This window comes from Columba livia, chromosome 20 (assembly GCF_036013475.1).
Source record: "Columba livia isolate bColLiv1 breed racing homer chromosome 20, bColLiv1.pat.W.v2, whole genome shotgun sequence".
Classification (NCBI taxonomy): Eukaryota; Metazoa; Chordata; class Aves; order Columbiformes; family Columbidae; genus Columba; species Columba livia.
In genome coordinates, this window is record NC_088621.1 from 3418392 (window position 1) to 3445788 (window position 27397).

A 27397-nucleotide genomic window follows, 5' to 3' on the forward strand; every position below is an offset into this window, starting at 1 on the left:
GTGCTGGTGTCGAGTTAGGACGGGTTTTAAATCACCCGCCCTCGCCGCGGTAACGCCCACTGACGTCACTGCTCCCGCAAGGGCTGCCGGGTCTCTCGAGGACGAAAGTGCCCGATTGAGGGGGAAAAAACCCAAAAAAGGCTTCTCCGTACACCTCTCTGACCTACTGACCACCCCCTTCTAACCCACCCCAGGTACCATTGGCCTTCCTGGCCACAAGGGCCCAGTGCTGGCTCACGGTCACCCTGCTGTCCCCAGGACCCCCAGGTCCCTTTCCCCTATGCTGCTTTCTAATAGGTCATTCCCCAACTGATACTGGAACCTGGGGCTGTTCCTGCCCAGATTCAAGACTCTACACTTGCCCTTGTTCACACTATATAAAATGATTAAACAGTGCACCACGTATGGTGTAGAGGCTATAAAGCTTAAATCCAGTGTCACATAGAAAGATGTTAATCCACAAAACTACATCATATATAAAAAAAAAAAAATCAGGTTTTCTACTTTATGACCCCAAACCTCCAATAACCATCACTTTTTAAATGAGGGGATCCTTGAAACTAATTCCTTGGATAAACATATAAAATATGAGACAAAAGAAAACCAGGGAGAGAGAAACAGAGCGAGGGTACACACATTAAAACTCTTTTGTATTATCCGCATTTGTGACTAACCCCAACTGCGCTGAACTGGAAGCCTTAGGCTTTGTTTTGTTTTATACTTGCAAAGATATAAATTAGCCAAAAGCATATGACATTTTAGAAAAAGACACTAAAATGAAATGTAAAGCTTTTTAAAATTGTCTAGATAACCCCCAATGATAACCTTTGAAAAGCAATGTCTTTCTTGTTCACTACTAAGCCAAAATCCTTTTTTTCTTGGTTTGTGTAGCTCCTATGGCAATAAAATAAAACCACTGGACAAAATGTTTATTGAATTACAAGCTTTATTTCTTTATATTTAAATAAACACTGTATAAAAGGTACAGAATTATCTGCTCTAGTCATTATTCATAGTGTACTTGACAAGGACCTTGAGATAGGAGCTGTGTGATCTGGCAGGGCTCTGTGGCCACAAAAGGAGGTCATTTTCTTAGCAAAATACTTTAAGAAACAACACCCCGGCTTCTTCCTGAGCTTTATCACACCCTTTTGTACCTGGACATTGACACAGCACATTCCCGACGTGGTTTTGTGCCTCCCCTGGTTTCTGGCTGTACCTACCGAGCGACCTCAGTACAGCGCAGACACCTGAACCTGGTTTTGGTGACAAGCGGCTCACAGCAGCACAGAGCGCAGCACGGGCCAGATTCTGCTGGTTCCTGAGTAGATGTGAAGAGGTATGTTTTTCTTTTGTACAAAAACTGGCACTCAGAAGAATCCGAACGGAACGGCACAGTCCTAAGGCAACGTTCTCTGTTGCCCGTTTCAATGCACAATTAACGAGCAAAGATGAAAGATTCTAAGACCACAGGCATTTTTCTTCTCATGCTCACATATCCTACCCAGAAGGCCAAACAAGGCTCAGATATTACATTGGTCTCTTGATACGCATTAATGTCCCTGCAAAAACATAACGGAGTTGAAGATTTCAGTTTGGTCCCATCCATCCAGGCCATACGTGGTAGGAAACGCAGGATACAGCATCTGTAGGAGAGCGGCTGGGCAGCCAAGATCCACGTTCACCATCCCTGCAAAGAGCTTTGCACTATCCTTTCCGCTGCAGAGCTCCCTCGCGCTCTCTTCTGTGTTAAGAAAGTCTTTAGCATCATTTTGCCCACAGTAGGCTTAGCTGCAAGAATCCAATGCAATTCATATTATCATTCAAATACAGAATTCACCTGAGTCTTTAAATAGCACCTCTAAAACCGGCACCGAATGGGTATACGTGATGAAAGCCCATGATGCTGAAGACGCATGATGTATTAAGTGAAATTTAAAAGTACATAGAACAAATATTTCTTCTTATATGTACATAAAATAGAAAACTAAACATGTAATTCATAGTGCTAGGTCATCACCGGCAGTGAAATAAAAAGTGCTACAGAAATGCATTACATAGTCCTCTGAATAATATATTTTTAAAAAGCTTTAAAAGTCTGCGACTGCATTGCATTTAACTTCTTTTGTTAATTTTGGGAAGAAATACTGACTTCTTATTTTCCTGAAGTGCTTGATGAGACAACTTTTCTTTATGCAGCAAGATGCAAGAGCGTGGAAAAGCTGAGTAAGAAAAGTAAAGACCTGGTGACCAGAACAAACTCACAAGTATTCTCCACCATGACTTATGTTTCTGCCCCATTATTTTATAGGAAGGTATATATACACAGGAATAAATAAAAAGCAATAAACACCACGTGATACCCTAGAGCTTACACACAGGAAAACATCAGGCAAAGCTAATGAGACCTGACGAGGTTTTCTCCAGCTTGCGGGATCAAGCCTCCAGTAACACTGACAGTCAATAGAAAAGCTTCAAATGTATCCAGAACATTGTTATTTCAGAATAACGCACTTCATTGGGTAGTCTTCAGAGTTGAAATGCTTTTCTTTTCACCACAACAACTTTTTTCAGTGTACAAAATGTTTCTCATGAGTTAAGATTCCGAAACTAAAGACAGCCGACTGGGATCACGACGATCTTAATGTTCCCCAAAAGGAAGAAATATCTCACATTTGACCTTTATAATGCAGGAAAAAGTCTAGGGCCAAATCTGAGTAGCGTCACACAAACTTGGACAGCAACGGCTTTCAAGAGGCTCAAAACTGAACCAGTGAAATAGTCCATTTTATTTTAGCTGCCCTGATTAAACGGGTTAAAGTAATCAGACCGCGTCACTGAAAGTTTGTGTTCCAGCTGGTTACAGCTGTCCAAAATACCAACAAAGCTTTCAGCCTCCCCTGCTGATGCTTTTAACCTTCAGAACGACCGCATTTCAAAACCAGCACAACTAAACAGAAGTTTCAGGCAAATCATCCGTTTCTTCAAACGTATTCAGGGTATTTTTGCTATTAGTCCTTGAATTATCTTGAACTTTGCTTGGATCTGCAAAAAAATGCATTATAAACAAACAGGATATGGTAGAAACTGTACACGGAAGATCAAGTTTTTGCACGTCTATTTTTTGTTAAAAAACATGCATTTATTTAAGCAGCAAGTTGTCAGTTTACTACCATATCTTATACAGGAATTTTTCTGTCTGCCCCTTTTCGCTATTACCGAGATCATTCTGCTAAGCAATATAAATACTAACTGACTCAAGAACAAACTCCAGAACAAGGCTCCCAGGTCCTCAGAAGTCCCCGTCGCTCACTCTGACACCCGACACCCCAAACTCGGCTGATGTCTCTGCTACGATTCCAACACCGTCAGCAGGTGGTGATCTTGAATTTCCTGGTCAACATTCACAAGGGGCAGCTTGTCGTCCAATATATATCGCAAAACATAAATGTGAATGTTCTAGGGTTAAAACCAGCAGACTATAGCGCTGTCAGGGAGAATCAGGCTGAATCAGGTCCCAATTTTGCAATTCTAGATGTAACTATTCAAGGACTAAAAGTACTTTATGACAACCCCAGGTTCCAGTCTAAGTTGGGGAATGACCTATTAGAGAGCAGCGTAGGGGAAAGGGACCTGGGGGTCCTGGGGACAGCAGGATGACCATGAGCCAGCACTGGGCCCTTGTGGTCAGGAAGCCAATGGTACCTGGGGTGGGTTAGAAGGGGATGGTCAGTAGGTCAGAGAGGTTCTCCTGCCCCTCTGCTCTGCCCTGGGGAGACCACACCTGGAATATTCTGTCCAGCTGTGGCCCCTCAGTTCCAGCAGGACAGGGAACTGCTGGAGAGAGTCCAGCGCAGGGCAACAAAGATGCTGAAGGGAGTGGAGCACCTCCCGTGTGAGGAAAGGCTGAGGGAGCTGGGGCTCTGGAGCTGGACAAGAGGAGACTGAGGGGTGACCTCATTCATGTTTACAGATATCTAAAGGATGAGTGCCATGAGGATGGAGCCAGGCTCTTCTCAGTGACAACCAGTGACAGGACAAGGGGCAATGGGTTCAAACTGGAACACAAGAGGTTCCACTGAAATTTGAGAAGGAACTTCTTCTCAGTGAGGGTGGCAGAGCCTGGCCCAGGCTGCCCAGGGGGGTTGTGGAGTCTCCTTCTGTGCAGACATTCCAACCCGCCTGGACACCTTCCTGTGTAACCTCATCTGGGTGTTCCTGCTCCATGGGGGGATTGCACTGGGTGAGCTTTGGAGGTCCCTTCCAATCCCTGACATTCTGGGATTCTGTGAACTTCTTAACAATAATATTTTCTGTCTCTTAAAAAGTTCTCTGGCCTCAGACCTTTCAAATGCCACAGCAGAATGTAAAACTTAGATCAAGTGTAACTGCTTAGAGAAAAATAAAGGTAAAACCAATGTCTTGGTGTCAAGGTGTAAATAATGAGAGTTTGTAATCAACCCTCTCTCCAAATCTGTAAAAATAATTTAACACCCCTACAGTATTAGCCATGAGTTTCCCTAGCAGTAAAGTGTGGTTGAATATACAGATTATGAGAGTTTATATTGTTAAAGGTATGAAACTATATCAAAGGATTTATAAGAAAAAAACAATTTCACAAATAGGGTGTCATAAAATTCTGCAGTACCTGTTGGCCCTGGATCTTCATTAATAAATGAAACATGTGTTTTCCACTCGGTCCATTTCACTTCATTAATCCTGTTTATATTGTATATAAATAGTGTTATTAGCATGCATTATCTCCCAGCTACACAGCTGCACTTCTCCTGTTATTTCTTTATTCCTTTTGGCATTGTCATACCTCACTATCAACACCTGCTTTGCTAAAAGGCTGAACGTCTTTTGCAGTGTTATGTACTATATGAAGATTAGAATAATACTAAGACTACTTTATAATTTCACATATTATGAGTAGTGTCTTGAAACTCGCCTTAAATCTTTAAGTATTTATCATAAAACAGCATAGTAATATTTTCTTTAATGTAGGAATCATCAATTAGCAATCAATTTAAATGCAATTACTTTTAAGCTAACATTCAAAAGAGATTATAACAAAGTGACATTTACTGCAAGCAGGCTTAATGCTTTACATTAAAAACATATGATGGTGAAAATCTGTTTTCTTACCAAAAATTGTCTACATAAAAAACTCTATAAATTTTCCTTTTTTAAAACAATTGGTTACAAGTGAAAAGAAATAACTGGATATTTGTACATCTAAGATAATTTGTAGGGATGTAGAAATATTTTCAAGAGGCCTTTGAGGAGAAATATCCTTGAAGAAACATAGAGAGCAGAACTGACAGCACAGTATTGTACCTTCGCTTTACCTTAAGCACACCCTGGTGTCATTTTCAGCCACTTTACACCGTTCTCCCAGTTGGAATTTTTTCCTCAGACATTTTGGTAAGAATTTTTCAAATTCCAAAATAGTTCTTGCTCTCTATTAACAACAAACAGTAACACGAGTATGGTTAACTATAGTCAAAATGGTCTGATTCCATAGCATATCCAGTTTGCGCATTCCACTGTTACATGTCCTGCCTCCGTCCACCATCCCTAATTAACACTGATTCCAACACTCATTATTTGGTGTGTGCAGGTAGGGAGCCCACAGTTTTCTCTAGTTAGCCCCAGCACAGAAGGAACACCCAGACAAGAATCAAGAAATCTCTCTCTAAATTTGGTGTTCAGGGTTTAATGGTGACACCTTCATGCACCACCGGGCCGCAGGGATATGCAGAACCCGCAGCGGGATGCTGCCCGCCGCAGAAAACAACCCCAGCCCTAATTATGACTGTGTTCTCGATGACGGCTTGAGACTCGGAGCTGTGTAGCCTTGGTAAAGACCAGGCTTGGAGAAGGTGTGAGAAACTGGAATGAACTCATGCACTGCTCAGGCTCAAGGGGTGGAATAGCCGAGCATGCTGTGTTACGGATTTCTGGGCAGATAATGAAATGCACCTTCCTGGTGATATATCAAGGGGAATGACAGTCACAAAGGTATGGGACAGTGCATGAGGCGGAAAATCTGAGCCATAAGATTACCTTTAAGATAGTTGTTAATTCTGAAGTTAGTAGGATAACCTAATACTAAAACTAGCGATTTCTATTCTTTGTACACGTATAGAAATGGGGATTATCATTGTTAGTACCTAAACCCTGCTGTCAGCGTGACAAGTTACCATAGGTACAGCTCAAACGAGCTCAGCCAATACATTTATACTTCACTAAGCAAACTAACAAACAAACCTGAAGTTTCCAGATGTGCTCACTCTCTTTAGAAATATCTTCCACTGTTTCTCCCATTAACGCAATCAGCATGTTCAAGAGGAGAACAAATGTCAACACAACGTAAGTTATAAGGAGCAGAAGAAATAGTACAGGATACTTGGAATTCTGCTGGATCTCCAGATCCCCCAGTCCTAGGGTGAGCTTGAAAAGATCCATAAGAACAGGTCCCAGGCTGCTGTTGGAATGGCATTCGCTGCCATTTTGACAAGTGTCAATCAGTGCAGCAAGAGCTGAGAAGAAAGCACAAGAAAATGTTAATCACAATAATGCTTTATGTATACATGGCATTTTATCCTAAAGAATTCAAAGTGAGCTAGAGCTGCCCAGCAACAAACACAGCAGGCAGACGATGGATACCCAGGAAGCAGAAAGAGCCCACGTCCAGATGAAATTGCAGGCAACCGAGAAAGAGACAAATTACTTATCTGTTCAGATAGTCTCGAGACAGCTTAGATCTCTAAACTTGGCTTTTTAATATCCAGAAGAAATCCCAACACGAGCTCTCAGCATGACAATAGGGTTCTTATTCATAATAATGCTAAAATTTCTACTCACACAGAGCATCAGCGCTTTTCTCCCGTGATATTTACCTACGCCAAATCCCAGCAAAAACACGATATAGACAACTAAAAATTTTATCACATCTTGCAGGATGACCTAAAAATTGAATTAAATATTTATCAGAACTAGTTTTGTGCTTATGAATTCTGCAGGTGTGCTACACACTAAAGGAACTTTCATTACGCAAACTGGCTGTAGTATCAGTGAGAAACCAATGAAGATTTAGTTCTGATTTCTTCTCTCATGACTGAGAGCCGCTGTTTTGTGTACTTCCAAAGGCAAGTAACTCGGTACAATATAGGCATTATAGCATATGATGCAATTAAATAGCAGAATTACATTAGCCGAAAAAACATAAGTTACTTATGTATTTAATATAATAAAATCTTATTTTTAAGATATAAACTCGTTTCTGCCATTGAAGTTATATAGTGTAGTCTACTGAAATAATATGTATAAACTGAAAATAGGAAATTCCAGTATGAGCTATAAAATACATCTGAATTGCTGAATGTGCTTGATTTGGACTGTATCATATCATAAGGCAGATAAACAAAACAAAACGAACTTGCCTTTTGAATCATAACGCTGTAAATGCCCATGGACTGGAAGCCTCTGGTGAAATAGAGCATATTAGCCCATCCCAGGGCCATTGCCAAAACAAGACACACCAGGTGTTCTTTGTAGGAAAACAAGTACAAAAAGACAGAGAAGATCACAAGCAAAGCTTGTATAAAACTGTTAAAAAATAAACACATGTATGTAAAAAGGACATTACTAGCACAAAACCAACAACATATTGGAAAATTATGAAAACAAGACTTTTTGCATCCCAATTCTAAATTCATATTGCATTCTTTTCCCCCCATTAATGTTACCATTATAGTTTCACAATGAAATAGATAAGAACAGGTTGTATATGAACAGGTAGTATTATGTATTATAGATCAGTACAGGTAGTATTATGTTTATTAAAGCTACTTTAAGGGAACTGTTCTCCCCAAACCAGCTGGTCGATGCAGATTCTGCTGACAAAGACATTAATAATTCTTAATTGTATCTTGAAGACGTATTTTTCCTCCTTGAAGGAGTCAAGAGGAGTGTGAAACTGGATCTGCTTTATTAACCAGGGTTCTTAAACACATTTCTCTCTATACAGCTCCAAAGATAAGCTAAAGACACTACTGTAGTTTGGATAAAGATTCCAGTCTGTCCACATCAACCCCCAGTATTGTTACTGACCTACACAGCCATTAATGTGTATTACAGAAAAGCTGTATGTAAGATTACACCCATCCTGCTAAAAATTGATAATCTAGAGAAAAAAAATAGCATCTGCTACAGGGGTATGTTCTCTGCGACCATGAGATAAATAAGCATTTTATATACAGTATGAAATACATGCATGACAGACTTACAATGCGAAGTGGAACCACGCATCAGAGAGAATTGAGTGCAGGTCTGAGGGCCTGAGCAGAAAGATGGCGACACTCTGTGCAGACAGATACAGAAAATACAGAGACGGGAGTAAGAGAAAACGGGTCTCAAAGCTGATTTTTCAACATCTTTCTATAGGGCTGTAAGCTCCAAGTTTAAATTTCTGCCATCTCTGGCAGAATTTAACAGTTAGTTACTGGTTTTAATTACATATAGCATATGGTAAAAATTATACCCTAGGGTTTTTCCCCATTACAAGTTCTAATTCAACCGTGTCTTTAAAGCCAGTTATGTGACAACATGGATGTTATACAAATATAAAATTTCCATCTTGAGAATTTGAAAGGAAAAACCCTTCATATTGTTTCACGGAATAATACAGTTATATTCAAATATATATTCCTAGTAATTCTGAATAAGTGACATATTGTGCTTTTAGACATTTTAGACAAGTGACTTATAGACATTACACATGTAAAGATAGTCCAAACATATTTCCAACATCATCAGCGGTGTATTCATAAATCTAGGGCAGTTCTTTAGCTGTTTTGTCGTGGTTTTGCTATTAAATAAACTCACCTCTTTTATGGCTAAAAATATTGCTCCTAACATAACCATCACCTGTCCTGATAACTGCAGCCACCCCACGCCACGCGTCAGAGCCAGGGGATACGGTGGAGCCTGCAAGACATGTCCAAAAAGAAAGACTGAGCAAAGGGCAAAGTGAACAGGAAGCCTCACATATGTAGCTCTCTGGGTACCCAAATTCTTCCCTTTCACAGAGATTTTTTTTCATGTTGGATTTATAGAAATGGCCCCCTACACATATATATGAAATAGCATAAGTTTCTTTCTTAAAATTAAAAAAAAACCCCAACTGTCTCTTCACACTTTTAGAAATTTAACTACCTGTCTTCATAATACGTATTTGTATTTTGGGTCATTTTCACAAAATGTAAATGCAATTATCTCCTCTATTACCACTTTTCAGATATGAAGACCTGATGTGGGAGAACCTGGTCTCACTACAGACAGATATTCTTATATATGTTTTTGGTTCAGCATTTTAAATACAACTCAGGAAATACTCTTGCATTTTAAAGCAGTAAAATTTGCCAAGGTTAAGTTGCTGGACTCACTTCATTTTCATTAGGCCTGTGGTAGGAAACTAACGTCAGTGTTACATTGTACAGGAAATAAAAACAACATGATATAAAAAACATGTGCCGTGCAAACTTCTTCCATTTCATTCGCAGGAGTGAATTCAGAGGCTCCAGAGTCAGCATTTCATGACGGTTCTGGGGTGGTGGGGAGAGAAGAAACAAAAAAGTATTTGAATTTGCCGCCTGTAAGGAAACTGAAATCATTCCAGGCATTTATTTTCTGTATTGCATTCAGTATCTGTCCTTGCTGATCTAGAAACACATGGATGCTCAGGCCCTAACACATCATACATCAGCATAGGGGAAAGCAACCTGGGGGTCCTGGGGACAGCAGGGTGACCATGAGCCAGCACTGGGCCCTTGTGGCCAGGAAGCCAATGGTACCTGGGGTGGGTTAGAAGGGGGTGGTCAGTAGGTCAGAGAGGTTCTCCTGCCCCTCTGCTCTGCCCTGGGGAGACCACACCTGGAATATTGTGTCCAGTTGTGGCCCCTCAGTTCCAGCAGGACAGGGAACTGCTGGAGAGAGTCCAGCGCAGGGCAACAAAGATGCTGAAGGGAGTGGAGCATCTCCCGTGTGAGGAAAGGCTGAGGGAGCTGGGGCTCTTTAGTTTGGAGAAGAGGAGACTGAGGGGTGACCTCATTCATGTTTACAGATACATAAAGGGTGAGTGTCAGGAGGATGGAGCCAGGCTCTTCTCGGTGACAACCAATGGTAGGACAAGGGGTAATGGGTTCAAACTGGAACACAAAAGGTTCCACTTAAATACGAGAAGAAACTTGTTTGGGGTGAGGGTGGCAGAGCCTGGCCCAGGCTGCCCAGGGAGGTTGTGGAGTCTCCTTCTCTGCAGACATTCCAACCCGCCTGGACACCTTCCTGTGTAACCTCATCTGGGTGTTCCTGCTCCATGGGGGGATTGGACTGGATGAGCTTTCGAGGTCCCTTCCAATCCCTGACATTCTGGGATTCTGTGATATGTCAAACCTCAACCTGACAATGGGACAATTATCTGACTCATGCTGGGATAACCTGCCATACCCTGGTAAATTATGATTGAGCTAAGACTGTAATGTGAACTTCTGGTCTTGCTTCCTACAGAAGTTTTATGGAAGTATTACTGTTTTTCCAAATATTACTGTTTTAGAACTAATTCAGTCAAATGTAGAGGCCAACACATCTGAAGTGAGTGTACTGCTAGAAAAAAAATAATAGAAAGAGGCAACTTACACCAATATTTGTATTATAGACAATAATTTCCAACACTGAATTGTCTGCGGTGGTATCTAGTTCTGTCAGATCGTAAAGAGAAGATTGAACAGGACCATAAGCCCAGTCTGTGAATTTTCTTGACAGGCTCCTGTTAGGCTTATCTCTTATCTCTCTGCTCAGGATGTATTTCAGAATCTAGAACATTAACAGAACCATTTGTAAGCAGATGTGTTCAAGGGAAAGGAGAAAGCACATACACACTTGCCAACCACCGACTTTTTAACTATTACATTTGCTACAGTACTGAAATTCAATGTATTTGTAATTCTGTTATTCAGTGAGGGAAACCTTGAAGGGTAGAAGCAACATTGCAATAGAAATATTTGCTTGTATTTTGAACAAAATTACAGCATAACCAGCATGGAAAACTACACGACAGAGTACATAATTGGCTTTAACTCAAATTTAATATCTTTCAGATGTTACTGAAATGATACCCACCTCTAATTTCCCAGTTTTTGCAGCTAATTGTAGTGGTGTCAAACCTTCCTTATTCCTTGTTGTTTCCAAAGTTTTGTCTTTACTTTTCAACAAAATCATATCATACATTCTGATTACAAAGTCATTCTGGGTTTTTAAGTCCTCTGCCACAGTAACTAATGCATGGAGGATATTGTTTCCTCTGGAATCCTGAGAAGAAATATTAGTCCTGGTATTGTCCATTAACAGCTGAATGATGTCTGGTTGATTGGTACATGCAGCTAACGCCAGTGCGGTTTCACCTACAAAATTATAAAATGTAACATGCATTCAGGTTTTATTACAAGCACTCAAATGATATTATAAAATAGTGGCTGTGTTACACATCTTAATATACGAAAGTGCATTTACATATTGATTGTATTGAATTTAGTTCTTGTTTTAAAAACTCTTAATTTGCATGAAAACATTTGGAGAAAAATAGTCAGAATCAGACTTGTTGCACTTTATTTGTCATTCAAGCATTTACATTGTTTTGGTAAATGTTTTGCCATTATTTCTGAGTGCTGATAATACACTACAAGTCACTTTCACAAAAGGTACTATGCCACTTTTAAATCCTATGATACAAGTTACCTAATCTAGGTTTAGCTGCAGTAAATGATTCACACTTGCCTTTCATACTGTCTGAACTGTTTGGGTACTTCCTTCCCACCTTTTCCAGAGAGATCGCATTTCCACTTACCGAAATAAAAGCCTTCATGCTTATGTTTGGGATTAAAGAAAATACCCTGGGCATGAGCATTGACATCAGCTCCTTTTTCTATAAGGCTCCGAGTTATCTCATATTGTCTCCTTTCAATGGCAATATTTAGAGCTGTCTGGCCTGCAACAACACACACAGGTATTTAGCGTTGAATGTCTTATACGCAAAACAATCATGATGTTTCACAACGGATAGCACCAGTGATAATGAACAAAAGTTGTTTTAGGAATTTAAACCATCATTACAATGTTTGAAGAAAACATTACTTTTGTGGGTGGTATATTTAACCATATACCTGAAATTGGTATCAGATGGCAATACCTTTATACGCCTCTTCTGTGTATGCTGCATTGATAAATCTCTCCGAAATACCATTTTCTTCTGTGAAGGACAGTAGCATATTCACTATATCGTTTGTGTTTTGGTTGATGTTCAGCAGAGCTTTCATCAGACAAGTTTTGCCAGTGTCTAAAGCCGTGAATTTTTTCATCAGATAATCTACAAGAGTGATTTTTAAGATCAGATCATCATTATTTATTAAGGTGGATGGAAAATAACTCTAATCTTTTGTTTATTAGTGGTGGAAACTATGGGATATATATGAACATAAATTATTTGCCAGACAATTACTCCATCCTGTTCACTTTGTATTTAAGCTACATATGCTTGGCAAGATGATACATTCAGAGATGTGGTGCTAATTAATAAAGCAGCCAATGTAACTGGGTTCTTTTTTGGACATCCCATTGCCACAATAACTCCAGACAGACCCAAAACTCTTTGCACAGAGATATTTCCAAGTGTTGAACTACACATATGCCACCAGAACAATCTTCCCTCAGGTAACTCCCCAGCTTACCCGGCACAGTCATGTTTGTACACGCGTTTGCTCGTTCCTTCAGCTCTGCGAGCAGACACTGCAGCTCTTCTATATTCCCCTCAGACACTGCCCGAAATATGTATCTTTTCAACTTCTTCCGGGCACGAGTCTGCTCAGGTCCTTGAGATATGTTAGCACTGAATTATAAGAAATAATAATGAAATTGCTGATTCACTTTGCTATGGTCTATTTTATTTTTTTACATAAGAGGAAAACAAAAATACAATTACTTGCCCCAGCCAGATACACTTGCCCCCCTTCCATATGTATTTTGGCATGAATCTCAGAATGTTTCTGCAGATTGCTTATTTGCAGATAAGTTGTTATTGAGAGGGTTTTTATAATAAAAACATACATTTTTCAAGTCATTTGGTTTGCATTTTTTTCCAGTTTATCTGTTCTTCTACAACAAAGGCTAAGGAATACCTGCCTGCTTCTCTGATCTGTCCGCAGCTCACTGATTTCAATGCCTAAAGTTACGTGATGCTGCACTCCAGCTGCACCCACCCCGCTCACAGCAGAAGAGAACGTTTAACCTCACATCTCCGCACACAATTTTCCTGATCATACATTATTCATGAATAAGTATGATTTAGTATTTTCCCCTCAAAAATACTCCTAGCTCACGCCTAGTTGTGCATGGTGTTTAGGTCCTGCGTTGTCATCTAGAAAACAGACATTATATGCGAAGAATCCTCACGCTAAATATGAGATTTGAGAAAAGCAGAGGTTGGAGTTCTCTATCTCAAAATTTAACTACTGAAAAATCAAAAATGCATGCACACATATGACCTTATTTCTAAAACATGGCAGGCAAAATAAGTAGTATCTACCCTATCACAGATTTAATCCATTGAAAATAGCTTTGATGTCTTCACTCACCAACAACTGTCTACGTTAGGGCTGTATTCAGTCACGTCATCCTGAAGAGACTGTGGGGAATCCATATCTTCCCCATTGCCAGATGCACTACAGGAAACAGAAAAGCAAAGTGCTAAGACAAGAAGATATTGGAAGGCATTTTGGAAAATTGCATGAAGAATCAGTCAACACTGGGAAGCAGAATCTACAGCAGAGCTGAAATTAGCCTAATTTGACATTGTTCTTTTTAATTCTATCATTTTATCTCCCCTGTGTATTTTACAGCAAGTGGTAAAAACAAAGAGACCCACAGGATTTTATTATATTTTTAAAAACTATTAGGAAAGCAACTAGTTTTGGGTTTTGCAATGTTATTTCATCACAGATTCTGAAACCATGGGAAGTTGTTGGTTTTTTTAATGATCATTGCCTTTTATGTATCATCCTGAATGCTTTCAGCTCACATTCTTCTTTTTCATATGTACAATTTATCATCTGCCACAAAACAAATGGCAAATCTGTAACAATGGATGGGTTGCAAGCACAGAAAGAAAGTGATTTACCTAAAGATTTACTACCCAGTACACTGTAGGCAACTCAAGAGCATTTTGCAGCTGACTTGAATGAAACTTCAGCTAAAGGAAACAGAGGACGGGGCCCTAAATTTAAAGGATTTCAAAGGCATTGGTACTTTGTAATTGCTGCACATGATTTCCTGACATTTCCAAAAGCATATCTGACTTAAAAATTCATTTATTACAATTTTTCTTACATTTACTTTTGTTTTCTGTAAGTTTCAGATTTGATGAACTGCCTCAGGCTGATAACCTAGAGAGTATGAACTATTAGTTATTGATGAAATTGATATATGGACAGTAATGCAAGGATCCTGTGTTGCTCTGCAGATAATCCCTTCCCTTTGAAATGAAGCTGGTGGCTCAGAGTCCATTCTTATTCAGTCCATCACTTCTCTGCAGAAAACAGTGAGGAATTTGGTGACAAAGCCTATGTGTCTTGTGCAGATCTGTGAGAGGGAGGAATTTGGACACCTCTCCTCTGAAACCAAAATAAGACTCTCAGCTACTTCCAAAAAGCTGACCAGACATCCTTCAGACACAAAAACATACGGTCATCCTGCGCTTCCGCTAGATTTGATGCGTATTTCCCTTATTCGTAATTATTGGCAGTTAGTATCCCACGCATTTTAAAAAATTAAATGCATTCTTCCCACTCGTAATTTTTCTCTATTCATTCAGCATAAAAAGCTGTGTTTAAATATTTCAGACTCGGCATCTTCGTGATGTTTGATTGGTAACGAGTAATAGAGGGAGTGTGTCAGCACACAGCTGGGAACAGGGTTTGCTAAATTAAGCTGTGGTGTTCAAGGAGTAGAAAATACACAAATGGGTGCATGGATCTTGTCCTAACATATCATCAGAGGCTAAGATAAAAAAAGACAGGCCTGAATTTGAATTTATTCAAATCTTAGGCCTGATTCGTTCAGTGTAAATGACCGCAGTAGATAAAGGTAAGTCATCTAGCAACAACTGAGCTCCAGTGGAGCTCTGCCTTTGAAGTGACCCAAAGCTAAGAAAAGCCACATGACATTTTAGCTCTGAGGTCTAAGGAGAGTAAAAAGGAGCTGCTGAAAAGAAAGACTATTGAATATGCATCTATAACTTACCATGGACGAATATTTGAATCCATTGGTTTTGAAAACACAGGCGGAGATGTATTGTTTGGAGTTGCATTGCTTTCAAACCCATCAATCTCCAGAAAAAAGTGTGAACTGTTGAACACAGTGCATTTAAAAAATATTAGTTAAAAAAACAAGCTCAGCCATAAAATGAGCAAAGCACTACACGCACATGCCTAGAACAAGGCTGTCAATTTATATTTTCTGGCTTTATGCCTAGCAGGATGCTGGAAGAGAGGCTTATCTACTCTCCCCTGAGGAAATCCCAACCTCCAACACCAAGCCCAGCACTTTCACGCTGGCAGATTGGCAAAATATCCCAAGATATCTTTTAAGATAATGGCATCAGATCCTGACATGTCAAAGCAGCTACCCCAGCAGCCTTGCACCCAACATCTGTGCAAATATCTAAATGCAACAACAGGCATTTACTGAACCGCCATACATATGTGCCTGCACACATATATGCGTCTGTTTTTTAATCTACTGCATTCTAATTCCTATTTCTCCAGCCAGGAGCCATCAGGACAGATCATTTCAAACACATCAGCAGTGATAATCTTTAAGTCAGAAAGTTTGAAAGGTCACATGTTCAATGACATTGGGCATTTCCACCATCCAGGACTGAATGTGTAACTGGTCAATCAGTGTGTGACATTTAACTATTTATTTTCTCTATAAATAATTACTACTTATAGGGAAAATAAATTAAATTTGAAAAAACACAGAGAAGTGAACATGAGAAGAAAAGGAAGATTTCACCCTTTAAAAGACTGCAGAATTGAGAGGCAAAATCAATGGCTTGGTATTACGAGATCTCATTAAAACATTGCTACATTTCACCAAAGACAGAGGAGTTTCAGTGGTAGATGCAGCGCCTCCCCCATGGCCTATTGTTCAGAAACTGTCTTCCATTTCTAAAGTGCTCCAGTAGTCACCTGGAAAATGTCTCCAATTTGAAACATGGGTTCATCTTGCTTTTTTGCATTTCCTGACCATGATGTGCAGGAGCTGTCCCAACAGGCAAACAGCTGTTGGAGACCACAGTGAAGCTCCAGAAAGGCCGAAGTGCCACACTCTGGGCTTTCCTGGACCGTATCACCTGCCCTTGGCTCAGCAACAGCGAGTTCATACGGAAAATTCTGACATCCAAGAGATGTCCAGCAGCTATGAAGTGGACCCTGTTTTGGAGGCTGACATACCTCACCTCTCCCAGCATGTGGGTTATCTGGGGATACCACGGGAGGCAAAAAAAACCTCAAAGCCACCGTGCAGAGCAGGTGGACAGTTGCCAACAAATACCCAAGTGCTTACGTGGCCGTGGTGCACGCTCAGGAGCGCTGCCCACAAACATAGTCAGGCTCTGACAGCGTTGGCAGCACTCCTCCCACCATGTCTGTTGGTTTTCCTGTACTTAATTATATGCTGTTAGTCCACCCAGATACCAGGACCTTCAAGAAGGGGAAGTCGCTGTCTTTTGAGAAAGTGCATATTGCCGATACAAGTTGTCAAGTGAGAAACGTCACCCCTGGAAGTGCAGTCGCTGCTCGGTTGAACAGCAGAAGGAAATTTTTTGAAGCAACAGAAGTGCAGCAGTATAGAAACATATAATTAATAGAACACGTTAGACCTCTGCATTAAAATTCACGTGATCTTCGTTCCTGACGTTAAGGGATGTTGTCAGCCACACCCCGAGCTCTTGGCTGAGAGGTGGGAAAAACCCCAGGGTTAGTGTTAGTGAAGCCACAAAACTGATTGAGAGGTATGAGCTTATGTAATTGAGGGCTAGGATAATACTTGCCAGCATTTGTTATAACTACTCAATCTCCCATCAAATTGCCCCTTCTTGAAGAATAAGTTGTATTGTGGGCTGCTCAGACACCTCAGCTCCCCCTTACGCAACCAAATTGCTTCTCTTCTTGAATTTAGTGACAGAAGGACTAATTGGGCCACCCAGGCAGTGGGTCTCAAATAACTGATGACGCCTTTTCTGCGGAAAGTGATTCCTCTGATTATTAAGAATTATAGATGTCAGAACAGCCACAATTGCCTAGGCCTCCAGAGTTTCAAAAATCGCCGTAATAGCTAGTAATTAGCCACAGAGTGAAAAGTTTAGGAATGAAAATTCATCCTCACTCTGCTTAGGTGACTTCAATAGCATAGTATCGGGGATGAATTACTGCTTATATTTCCCTGTTCATATTAAACACAAACCTTAATCCTTGTATTAATTCTCTAGCACAAATTCTGCATGAGCTAGAGTCCTACCTTTTCTTTGTGGGAGTGCTTTCAGTCGGCTTTTTCTCTTGCTGGTTTGAAGGAGGAACACCAGATGGATTTGTTTTCTTGCCCATTAGTGGAACGACTTCACTGTGATCTTTAATCATATTTCTACAGTGGATAAAAGCAGTTACTTAAGATCTGTTCATATGAAGTAGAGCAACCAAATTGCCTATTTACAGTCTCTTCGTACAATTTCTGGTATTTCTTCAAAGTTTTTCATTTTTCAGGTATTATGCGCATACACACCAATTTATGGGTCAAGGTTGGAGAGTTATATTCAGGACTGATTCAATTACGTTCTAAAAAAGTGCCATTAACAGTGATACCATAAATCCAGAAGAACCATCAATTCAAGCATGCACCTAAATTAAACTGAAGAGAGTCTGCCAATCACAATGACAGTATATGTTCATCAGAGAAACAAAAAGAGCACAATGACTTTTATAAGTAGCCCTAAAGTCTGTGCATATTTACAGTTAATCTAAGTGGTCTCCTCTCATCCAAGATAATTGCAGAAAAGCTGTAAATTCCAGGAAAATCCGTGCAACAGATACAAGGTGTGAAGAAAGGTTTCAGATGTGAACAGAGAAAAAGCCCTTAAGTTTTTCACCATATTAGAAGAGCAGAGCAACGCACAGACTCTGAATACGATACCCAGGCTGAATTCAGCTAAAACACACACAAAAAACCCAAAACAAAACACAACCAAAAAACCCAGCAAACACACAGATGACATCAAGGACTTTTGTATCCTAGTGACACCTCTCAACATTTCTTCAGGGAAAAAGAAAACATTGCGCCTCTTCTGGATGGGAACAATCACCACCACGTGACACAAAAGGATCTTAATGCACGTTATCCATTTATAAACACCCACACCATGAATTCTGTAAGTAATAATGAGTAACTCTCTTCCTATTTCTCAGCTGGTATGTGTGTGAAGATGGGGGGGTCAGTGGGAGTAGCAGGAAGAGCTGGCAAAATAAAGACCCAGGTTAAAATCTCTAAAGCACACAAAGGACCCAGGGAAGAGCCTCTCATTTGTGAGCAATGCTGGAGCTCCTGAGATTCAGCAACAGGTTTCTGTGCAGGGAACAAGTCAAAGCCCCACGTGCAGCCGGTTTTCACTGCAGAGATTTTAGCAGTGACTTGCGAGCAGGCTGCATCGTTGAGGAGATGTGAACGCAGGCAAAGACAGCACTGGAGTCGTACTGGATAATGAAAGACTGCTGAACCAGCAGTGATTTAAGGAAACAATCTGAGAAGGAAAAAGAGGAAAGATTCCCTTTTGTATACATAGTCTACAGCTTTCAAAAGCACATCAGAGATTTGACTGTGTAGCCTCAGCTACAAAGACTATTTTAAATGAGATCTCGGAGTCTGCGCAAGTAAATAACTGCGGGCACAACAGTAGAAGTACCTTGCTACAGCGCTGAGGTAGCGTCTGCTTCTCATTTTTAATCATGATTAATTGCGTGCTTAGATGAAAACCAAGCTAAAGCTTTTGACAATATGGCCTACGGAGCTCACTTCTTGTTTTAACCATATCCATGCAAATCTCACAGGAGTTAATGGAGCTGTTTTATGCTTAGAAGCTTCTTCCCTTACTCTGTGTATTTTTAGTTTAATGACCAATGGCTTTCATCATCATCTTCCAGTGCACTATCATTTTCTCTAATCTATGGCATATAGAAAAAAATAGGGCAACTGTCTGAAGACTGACAAATCTTAAGCAGTGTAGCTTACGTAACCCGATATGGTGTGTCGGCTTTTGTTCTAACTATTTTCCGCTCCCATTATCTAGTTAATTGTTACTTACAGGCCACAGCGAAGTGGCTTATTTGAAGTGGACAATGAGACAAAAATACTGCACTGATTTATAGTATTAAGAATTACTTTGAAGGGGATTCTGAGGATATTGAGCACTTAGTATCTCACCTTCAGCATGCTGGGGATAAGAAGAGACATTTATCTGTAATAGTGAACGGAACTCTGCCACTCCTACAGTAAGTGGGACATTACACACTATCACAGACTCACATCGTGCTTATCTGAGAACAAGAAAAATCACAGACATCTCTATCTGTGTAACTCAAAAACAGTATAAACAAAGTGGCTAAAGAGAGAATCCTACGAATGAAAAGAAACGCTCAGCTGTGATATCACGGGAAAAAGGTCTTTTCTTCTTCCTTGGGGCAGAGGGGTGGAAGTGACAACCAAGAGCTGTTTCATTCACACGGTCCCTCGAACATCCACAGCACAGACCACAACGCTTTCCAGAACCTACGACCTAATTCTTCCTAGCTTATTAAAAAAGAAATCCCCTCCCCGAGGGGAAAGACGATACAATTTCATTTTTACTTTTGTGCATTATTTATGGTATAGAATCCTATCAGCAGAAAGCTACACTTGATAGAGTTTCATCTTTCTGTAAGATTTTTAAACTTTTGAGTGGCATTAGCAGACATCGGGTACTATCAAAAAGTCATTTTCTTCTTGGTGAAAAATTTGTTCTTTCCAATGAAGGTTTTTCCTAACAGAACTTTAAAAAGACTCTGTGAAAAGCAATGTTTTTGCCTAAGGAAAAGATTATTTATCAGCCCATCTCCAAATTAAATGAAAAAGTTGTACTGAGTTGAAATAAAAACTGTTCTTCTAGGCTAGGTGTTCTACTTTCAACAGTCACTGCAGTAACTGAGACTTTCACGGAAGATGAATGTATTATTTAACTTTAGCTTGTATGATAGTAAATTTTGGATCCCCTTGGCACAGAAATTAGGAAGCGTAACAGTGCATCAGGCTGACAAATACGAATGAAATTGGGTCTATCTTTCTTCACTTCTGAACGCCCAGGCAGTCAGCGTGGCATGGCTCCGGAGAAAGACACGTTCATAGATTAGAAAAACAGAAACAAGCACAACAGGAAAGCATTTTCCAGTTGAAGGATAGGTTTAGTCTCTGTCTCTTGAAGATTTCACTCTCTACAAAAGCATCACACCTACACCAAACACCCACAGAAGCTCCCAAGAAAACTTACCCTGCTTACGAAACTTGCATTTTGGTGTAGACCAGGCACCTCTGAATTGTAGAAATGAAGTTCAGAGTAGGGACCCGCTGGCGCCGTGACAACATCCGAAGAAGTCAATCTGTCAAATGAGTAAAACTACATTCAAGCTCAAAACTATCCTAAAAACGCAAAACCACCCTTCTCCAGTCATCCGGTCTGCTCGGCTGTTGGAAAGCAGAGATAAGTACAGTGCCGGCGTAGCGCAGCCTCGCAGGGTTTGCTACGTCTGAAATTAGGGAGCAGAGAGAAACTCGCTAGACAACAAACTCTTTACTTCATAGCTGCCAAAGTGGGATGACACACACACACGCAATAATTATACACTGAATTATTACTAAAGCTGAGTCGCTCAAGGATGACTTAATGGCAGCAGTAGAATATCTAAAACGATCACTGCTCTGCAGTTTACATATCGTTTTCAAAAGAAAATGGTTATGCACATGCATTTGGATTGTAAATGACATCCCTCTATGTCATGCTTAGCTTATTATGTATTACAGAACTATTCAGAAATCGCAAAGCAAAAAATGAGAAAATGATCACGCTAAGTGCTCCAGAAAGCAAAAATTTTTGCAATTACTTTGAAAAGGTAGAAATGCCTTAGAAAATCTTCCCCTTTCACAGTGAAAACACGGTGGGCGTGTTTAGATCTTTCCCTATCTATAATAGTTTTTGATGAATGTGTACCCTTAGGATCTGGGAGAATACAAACGGGTGTTTCGCACAACCAGTACTGGTGTTACTTCTTGCTTTGCCAACTACAGGGAATTGCATTTTTCAGCTTTGCTAATTTTGAGCTGTTGAGCAATGGTTAATGCAGACTTCTGGTTTGGGACATACCAGAAGAGCGATCGTAAGTTGTTCTGCTCTCCTACTAGAGTCTTTCCATTACCACCAGAACTAGTATATTTAAAACTTGTAGTGAGGCCTAAGAGATATACTTACAGCTGCTGGTCTTTCCATTCCTTGATTAACAGATGGGAGTTTAAGGTGAACTCTGCAGGCCAGCAAAACACTAATTTTTCTCCAGCTGTAGACAAGGGAAGAAAGAGTCAAGTTTGGGGATTTTTTAGGAGGTAGACAGAACATTTTGAAATAATAACAGAAAATATCTTAGGGTACTAAGACCTAGAAGCAGACATTTTAACCTGAAGAATGCGGCTTTAATATATATCTACGAACTGCAGGTAAACTCCTCCAGTTCATCAAGCAGGTATCTTTAAAGACAGAACTGCTGGGTATTGTGTTTGCCTCAAATCTCCGGTGTGAAATACCAGGAGCACTACACCGTTTCTGGTAATGAATCAGCTTCCCAAGAGCAGCGTGGTGAAACAGGCTGCGCCGAGGCCAGTTTGATTCAGCAGGAGAGGAGACCTTTGGTTGCATGTGCTGAGCACACATCCAGCTTCGCCTGACACAAATTCATGATGATATATTCCGAAGTCTGTGCCAGGAAAGGTTGTTCACATCGCGTCAAATGACTGTGCCTAAGCTAATCTGCTAAAATCTAGAGTCAGCTGCTTTGATGGTCTCTTACCTGCTGGGTCTAACGACCTGGAATAAGGACTGAATGCTGCCATTTAATCTTGCTGGGGAGAACATCAGCTTTGTTCTCAACACAGAGACTGTTTACCTGAAGCCACTCTGAGGATGGAAATGTGAAAACAGGCAAAGCCTGTGTGAAGGTGCATTTGAGGACTCTTGCCTTAGCCCTCGTACCAACCACAGTAAAAGGCCACTTAAAAAGTTCTTTTCCAGAGAAAATGAATTTGGCAGCAAGCAGTACTTTGAACTCAGAAAATAGCTATATTTGAAAGCACCCAGATCTGTGCGGTTTAGCAGAATATAGGACCTAGCTGTGTGGTCTATTTATAATGTGGCAGTTACCCAAAAAGAAAAACTGGGACAAGCTACAGCAAGAGAGTCAGAGCTGTGTTTCAAACCTGCCTATGAAAACATGTGGGAAATTGTATGCGCTGTAACAGTTCACATGCACGAGAATTACACTTCATCCTGCCTGCTCTGTGTTAACAGCTTCTTGTTCCCTAGTGAGGACAGTCTTGCCTCACTAAGCAAAGCGCGGCTTTTCCTGCGCAGTTGTCAGATTTAGGAAACGCGAGCCCAGACTGTTTCTAGCTAATCTCTGGAAAACAGATGAGAACATCACGTGTTACATATAGGTGTTGTGAGCCTGAACTGAGCTATTTTTAAGGGGTGACTTAAGAGTCAGAACTACAGTAAGTCACATCTGTGCAAACATTTTCTTACGGTTTTAATCATTAACCTGCTTAACCTTTACATTCCCAAACCTGCTCCACCCTGACATTTCTGACAAGGCTTTCAGAAGCCATGGAAGGTTTTGCAAGAGTCTCCATCATGGCTCTGCAGACCACTTTACAGAGTTGTACAGCAGTTACCAGCTGCTTCACTTAGTAACAGAGACACCATAAAGGTCAGGAAAACTAATAACTGGGCATGCGTCTCCTACGAAAAACTACTAGAAAACATTAGCTTTGGATAATCTGCACAGTATGAATAAGCAGCGGAAGCCCTATTTGGCATTATTATTTTGTTTTTCTATCAAGTGCTAGACTCACTAGAAACTAAAATGAACTAGACGAAGGAAAGCCCAGATGGGATGGATTTGGAGATCTGCCATCTGACATCAGCAAGTCAGAGCTGCATTTTCTGTTCTGCTGACACATGCCATGACCCCAGTCAAACTGGGATTATTATTCAGATTTTATATTTAAATCTAAGATTTTCAATACTCCAACAGGGAGTCACTAAGGGGGAAAGCCATTGTCTAAACAGTATTATTAACATTAGCTGGTAACAGTGAGGATAACTGTAAATTACTTATTGTCAGTATTTCATTCTCCAAGCTCCTTAAAAATAATCCACAGCTGAAGTATTAAAACATTGTGCATGCCAACTACCAGTAGCAGCCCAGTTCCCCTGAGCATAATGTTTAATTGCTTCACAAGAGTCTTCCATGATTTTTCACTGTGGAAAAAGTGCATTTAAATTCTCTTTGCTTCTGTGGAAAAGGATTCAGAATTGTGGATCTGTTGTGGGACGAGTCCACAAGATACCCCCTAAAAACTGTGGGTCTAAAAGAATGCATATGCATTTAATGCTTGTAGTATCATTCATGCTGAAAAAACACATGAAGATGTGGTTCTGTAAGGTGAGGTGCTGCTGTTAGCGTTCCCTGCCACTCTCAAGGCAAAAAGTAACAGTGCCAACTTACAAAGCCCTTTGCCAGTCGCCGCTCCATCAATGTGCAGGGTGTTGGGCACTTCTCACCCTCGTCCTCTGTGCATATGCTGTGGGCTGGGGCTGCAGCTCTCAGGCTACACACGATCAGCAGGGGAGGCTCACGCAACCTTTAGGGGCTTCTGTTTGAGAAAAAAATAAAACCAGTTTTAAGACCACAAGATCGGCACTTTTTCCTTCTATTGGTTGTCACTTCAGAGTCACCCAGGAGGGTGCCATGTCTCCTGCGTGTACCAACACGTAACACGCCATCGAGGTCTTTCAAAGCACAAACTTTGCTTGGCTGTTCTGAGCCTGACAGTCCCAACTAGGTCAGGGTTGTTCTCCCAACTATTTCAGCATGAGTTCGTACCCCGGGTAAATCTTCAGTTGTGGTGCATAGTTTCTGGTAACGCTTAGCAGCACAGGGGAATTAAGTAATATGAAAATGCCTCAAGGAATACGCCGTGAAGAAAGCGTGCCCCACCTATATGCTGCATTTTTTTGCTCAAGTCTGTACTGCCGCTATTAGACTCAAGTAGTCTTTGGAGGGTCATCACCAAAACTGGGGAGGAACCTTAATGTTATAATAATTCCAGGGTGAACTAATAGTTCAGTCATTTGATTTCAAGAACATCAAGCTCTTTCTGGGAAATAAGTGAGGCAGAATTGAAGGTGAATATCTACCAGTTGAAATAAACCCTGAGATACTTTGGTTCCCCAGAATAAGAAAGATAAAACCTGCAGGCCCCACATTGTCGCAGTCAAGGTGGCACTGGATTTGCGTATGAGGGCTGATAGAATCTTCCCATGTTTCTGAAGGCAGGTCTTTGGGCACATCATGTGTGCCCAACCAAAAGATCATCTTTTCAGGTTACATATTCCCTGTCTCCATTCCAAACCATTATTCTGATTAAAACCTCTTTTATTACGCAAATCATCCCCTCTCTTTGTCAATGCTTCCATTTTCTGTTATTCAGTGCTTAGCTGAGATAGAGCTGTTTCCATTTGTCCTTGCAAATCAGTCTCTTGAGAACTCTCTACCTATTTCCAGCCCTAAACCACACTTTCCTATATCTTTCTGGTAATGAGGGACATTATCTTCCTTATATCTTCCTCTACGCCAATTAAGCACTCCTGGCTTCACCACTCTGATGAGCAGCAACTGAGGACACGATCCCTGTTCTCTGAGTGTTCTCTCTCATTATCCGCATTCTCCTTTGGAATAAGAGGAATTGTCTGGGCTAAACCTGCTATGTCAGCTTGGAAACAAATGACTTTGACTTAGTGACATGGCTTAAAACCGCTCTTACTGGCCAAGTGAGTAGGACATTTCCTTCCAATTCCTGTAATTGCTCTCGCTGGTGGTGGAGCCGCGAGCTGACATGGCAATGCCAGGTACGGGAGTTTTCACATCAACACTTGGGTGAGTAAAATATTGATTTTAAAGGCTGATTATAACAATGACCGAGAAGTACTGTTCTGGATGATGATGAATTCTGAAAACCTCGGTGATTCTGTAAATGTTCACGTCTCCCGATGTCCACTCATTGCCTGCTTTTGAAACAGGAAGCATTAGTAATAGTGATGTAGCTCTGCCACAGTATCACAAACACACCAGAGAGAAGTCTGATGAGGTCATTTGGTTGATTTATGTTCCTTCCCAGAGAAACAGGGTACTCTTCAAGGTGTATTTTGAAGTGCTTTGTACAGTTTAGCATGTGATGTAGGAGAAATTGGGTCCATATTTTCTCTGTGGAAACTATTCCAGCGTCAGACGTAATCCCAGTGTGTGTGGTGTGCTGCTGGAAAGCACTTCAGAGCCCTATGACCTCATCAAGAAGAACCAAGACATCTATGCTGCATCTGGCAGCTTCAATTAAGTCTTCTTCCTCCCAGGCCCTACTAAATCCATGTCTGTTGCCTAATGGAGCAAGAAAGCCTTGTAAGAAGTATCTCTTGCTGCAAGAGGATTCTATCTAACACACCAAAACTTTAAAGATGGTATTAAATATCCAAGACACTGGCCGATAGTGGGTTGCTCTGAACATCAGCTTATCTGGGATTTCAATGTACATGGATTTGAGTTAGTTCAAAAACACTGTACAAAATTCCTATTGACAGGGTTCTGAAAACTTCAAGCAGCAGAACCTGAGTCCACTGCCTTTATCCCTTAAGGTGTGACCCCCCGGTTTTGTAGCACAGCAGCACTTGCTGGGCACACACCTTGTGGATTTTGGAGTATTGAGGACTCCAGCAAAGATGGAGTTTGAAAGACATATCAGTTCAGTTTACATGCTGACTAGACAAGCTGCATCTCAGGTATAGCAATGCTGTAAAATATCAAAATCGCATTTTTGCTTTTCCACATGTTCAGCAGCCCATTTTCAACTCCCAGTGAAGTGTAGCCCAACTCACCTTTGTCCAGCTCACCTCTTCATGCTATCTCCCAGTCATCGCTAATTACCGTTGTCACCCACAAACAGGAGGTGAGCACATCGAGACCCTTCATTTCTTTTGGTTTTGCGCCAGTGAGGTTACTGGGAGCTGGTGAATATATACAGTTGTTCAATCTGATCATCTCATATTAAGCAATTAGTATGGACACAAATTAACATGACTAATAACTGTGAGAGCACAGATTTTTACCACCTGCAAGCCTCAAGGAATAGCATGGGAACCACGTCCTGTTTCTAACCATGTTCAGCGTGAAACAATTATGCAAGCTGAAAAAACTCCCCAACTCCTCAAGACAAGTATTCTGCAAGACTGTGCAAAATACATCTGCCAATATGAGCGGAACCTCTACAAAACAACTCAAGATAACTTATTGCAAAGCCACGCTCCTCCTCAGCCAGTGGTGTCTAGCAGTAAGATAGAGAGGTGCTGGTCTTAGCAAAGCCATTCTTAAAGCACAAATACTTCCTGACAAGCCAGGTCTCTTCCCTGGGGGTAGCTGCAGCCTCCACGGTGAGTGTTTGTGCTCTGTCTGTTCAGAACAGGTATGGCCCCTGCAGACATCCCACCCTGCCTGCCCCAACAGAGACACACCTTGATTTCCAAAGGCGATTCTGATCACCTGGGTGGAATGATGGTGAAGGAAATAAACTGTGGTAAAGAGAGGCCTGGCCAGCCGAGTCCGAAAAAATGCGTGTGGCACTGGGTTGGAGTCACTGCCAAGCTATACCTCCCCGGCTGTGGGAAGCAAATTTTTTGCCCATTGCAGTAACTCAGTGATGATATAGCTTGGAATTTGGAAAAGTTAGTCATAATTTACTCTAGAAAAGTGGGATACTTTTGTTTGCTTCCTAGAGACTAAGGGATTTTAAAAATGCAACCAAAAAACCCACCAGCACGACCTTTTGCCATAAATACAGAGCATTTACATTTTTAACCACAGCATTATTTTATGTTTTCTCTCTG

At 40.9% G+C, this 27397-nt stretch overlaps 1 protein-coding gene across 1 annotated transcript; it reads right to left on the reverse strand.

Annotated features, from left to right (window-relative positions):
* Nucleotides 1–928: 928 nt before the first annotated feature.
* On the reverse strand, nucleotides 929–20827 carry TRPV3 (transient receptor potential cation channel subfamily V member 3). Its single transcript, XM_065036339.1, has 18 exons — nucleotides 20687–20827; nucleotides 17635–17757; nucleotides 15355–15459; nucleotides 13692–13778; nucleotides 12789–12946; nucleotides 12251–12427; nucleotides 11909–12049; nucleotides 11185–11465; nucleotides 10702–10878; nucleotides 9453–9611; nucleotides 8893–8994; nucleotides 8295–8368; nucleotides 7449–7614; nucleotides 6906–6972; nucleotides 6274–6545; nucleotides 5352–5464; nucleotides 4649–4719; nucleotides 929–3045 (listed from the first exon to the last, which is right to left on the reverse strand). Exons 2-18 carry the CDS (start codon nucleotides 17751–17753, stop codon nucleotides 2951–2953), a joined length of 2364 nt encoding a protein of 787 aa, XP_064892411.1. The 5' UTR covers nucleotides 17754–17757; nucleotides 20687–20827; the 3' UTR covers nucleotides 929–2950.
* Nucleotides 20828–27397: the final 6570 nt, after the last annotated feature.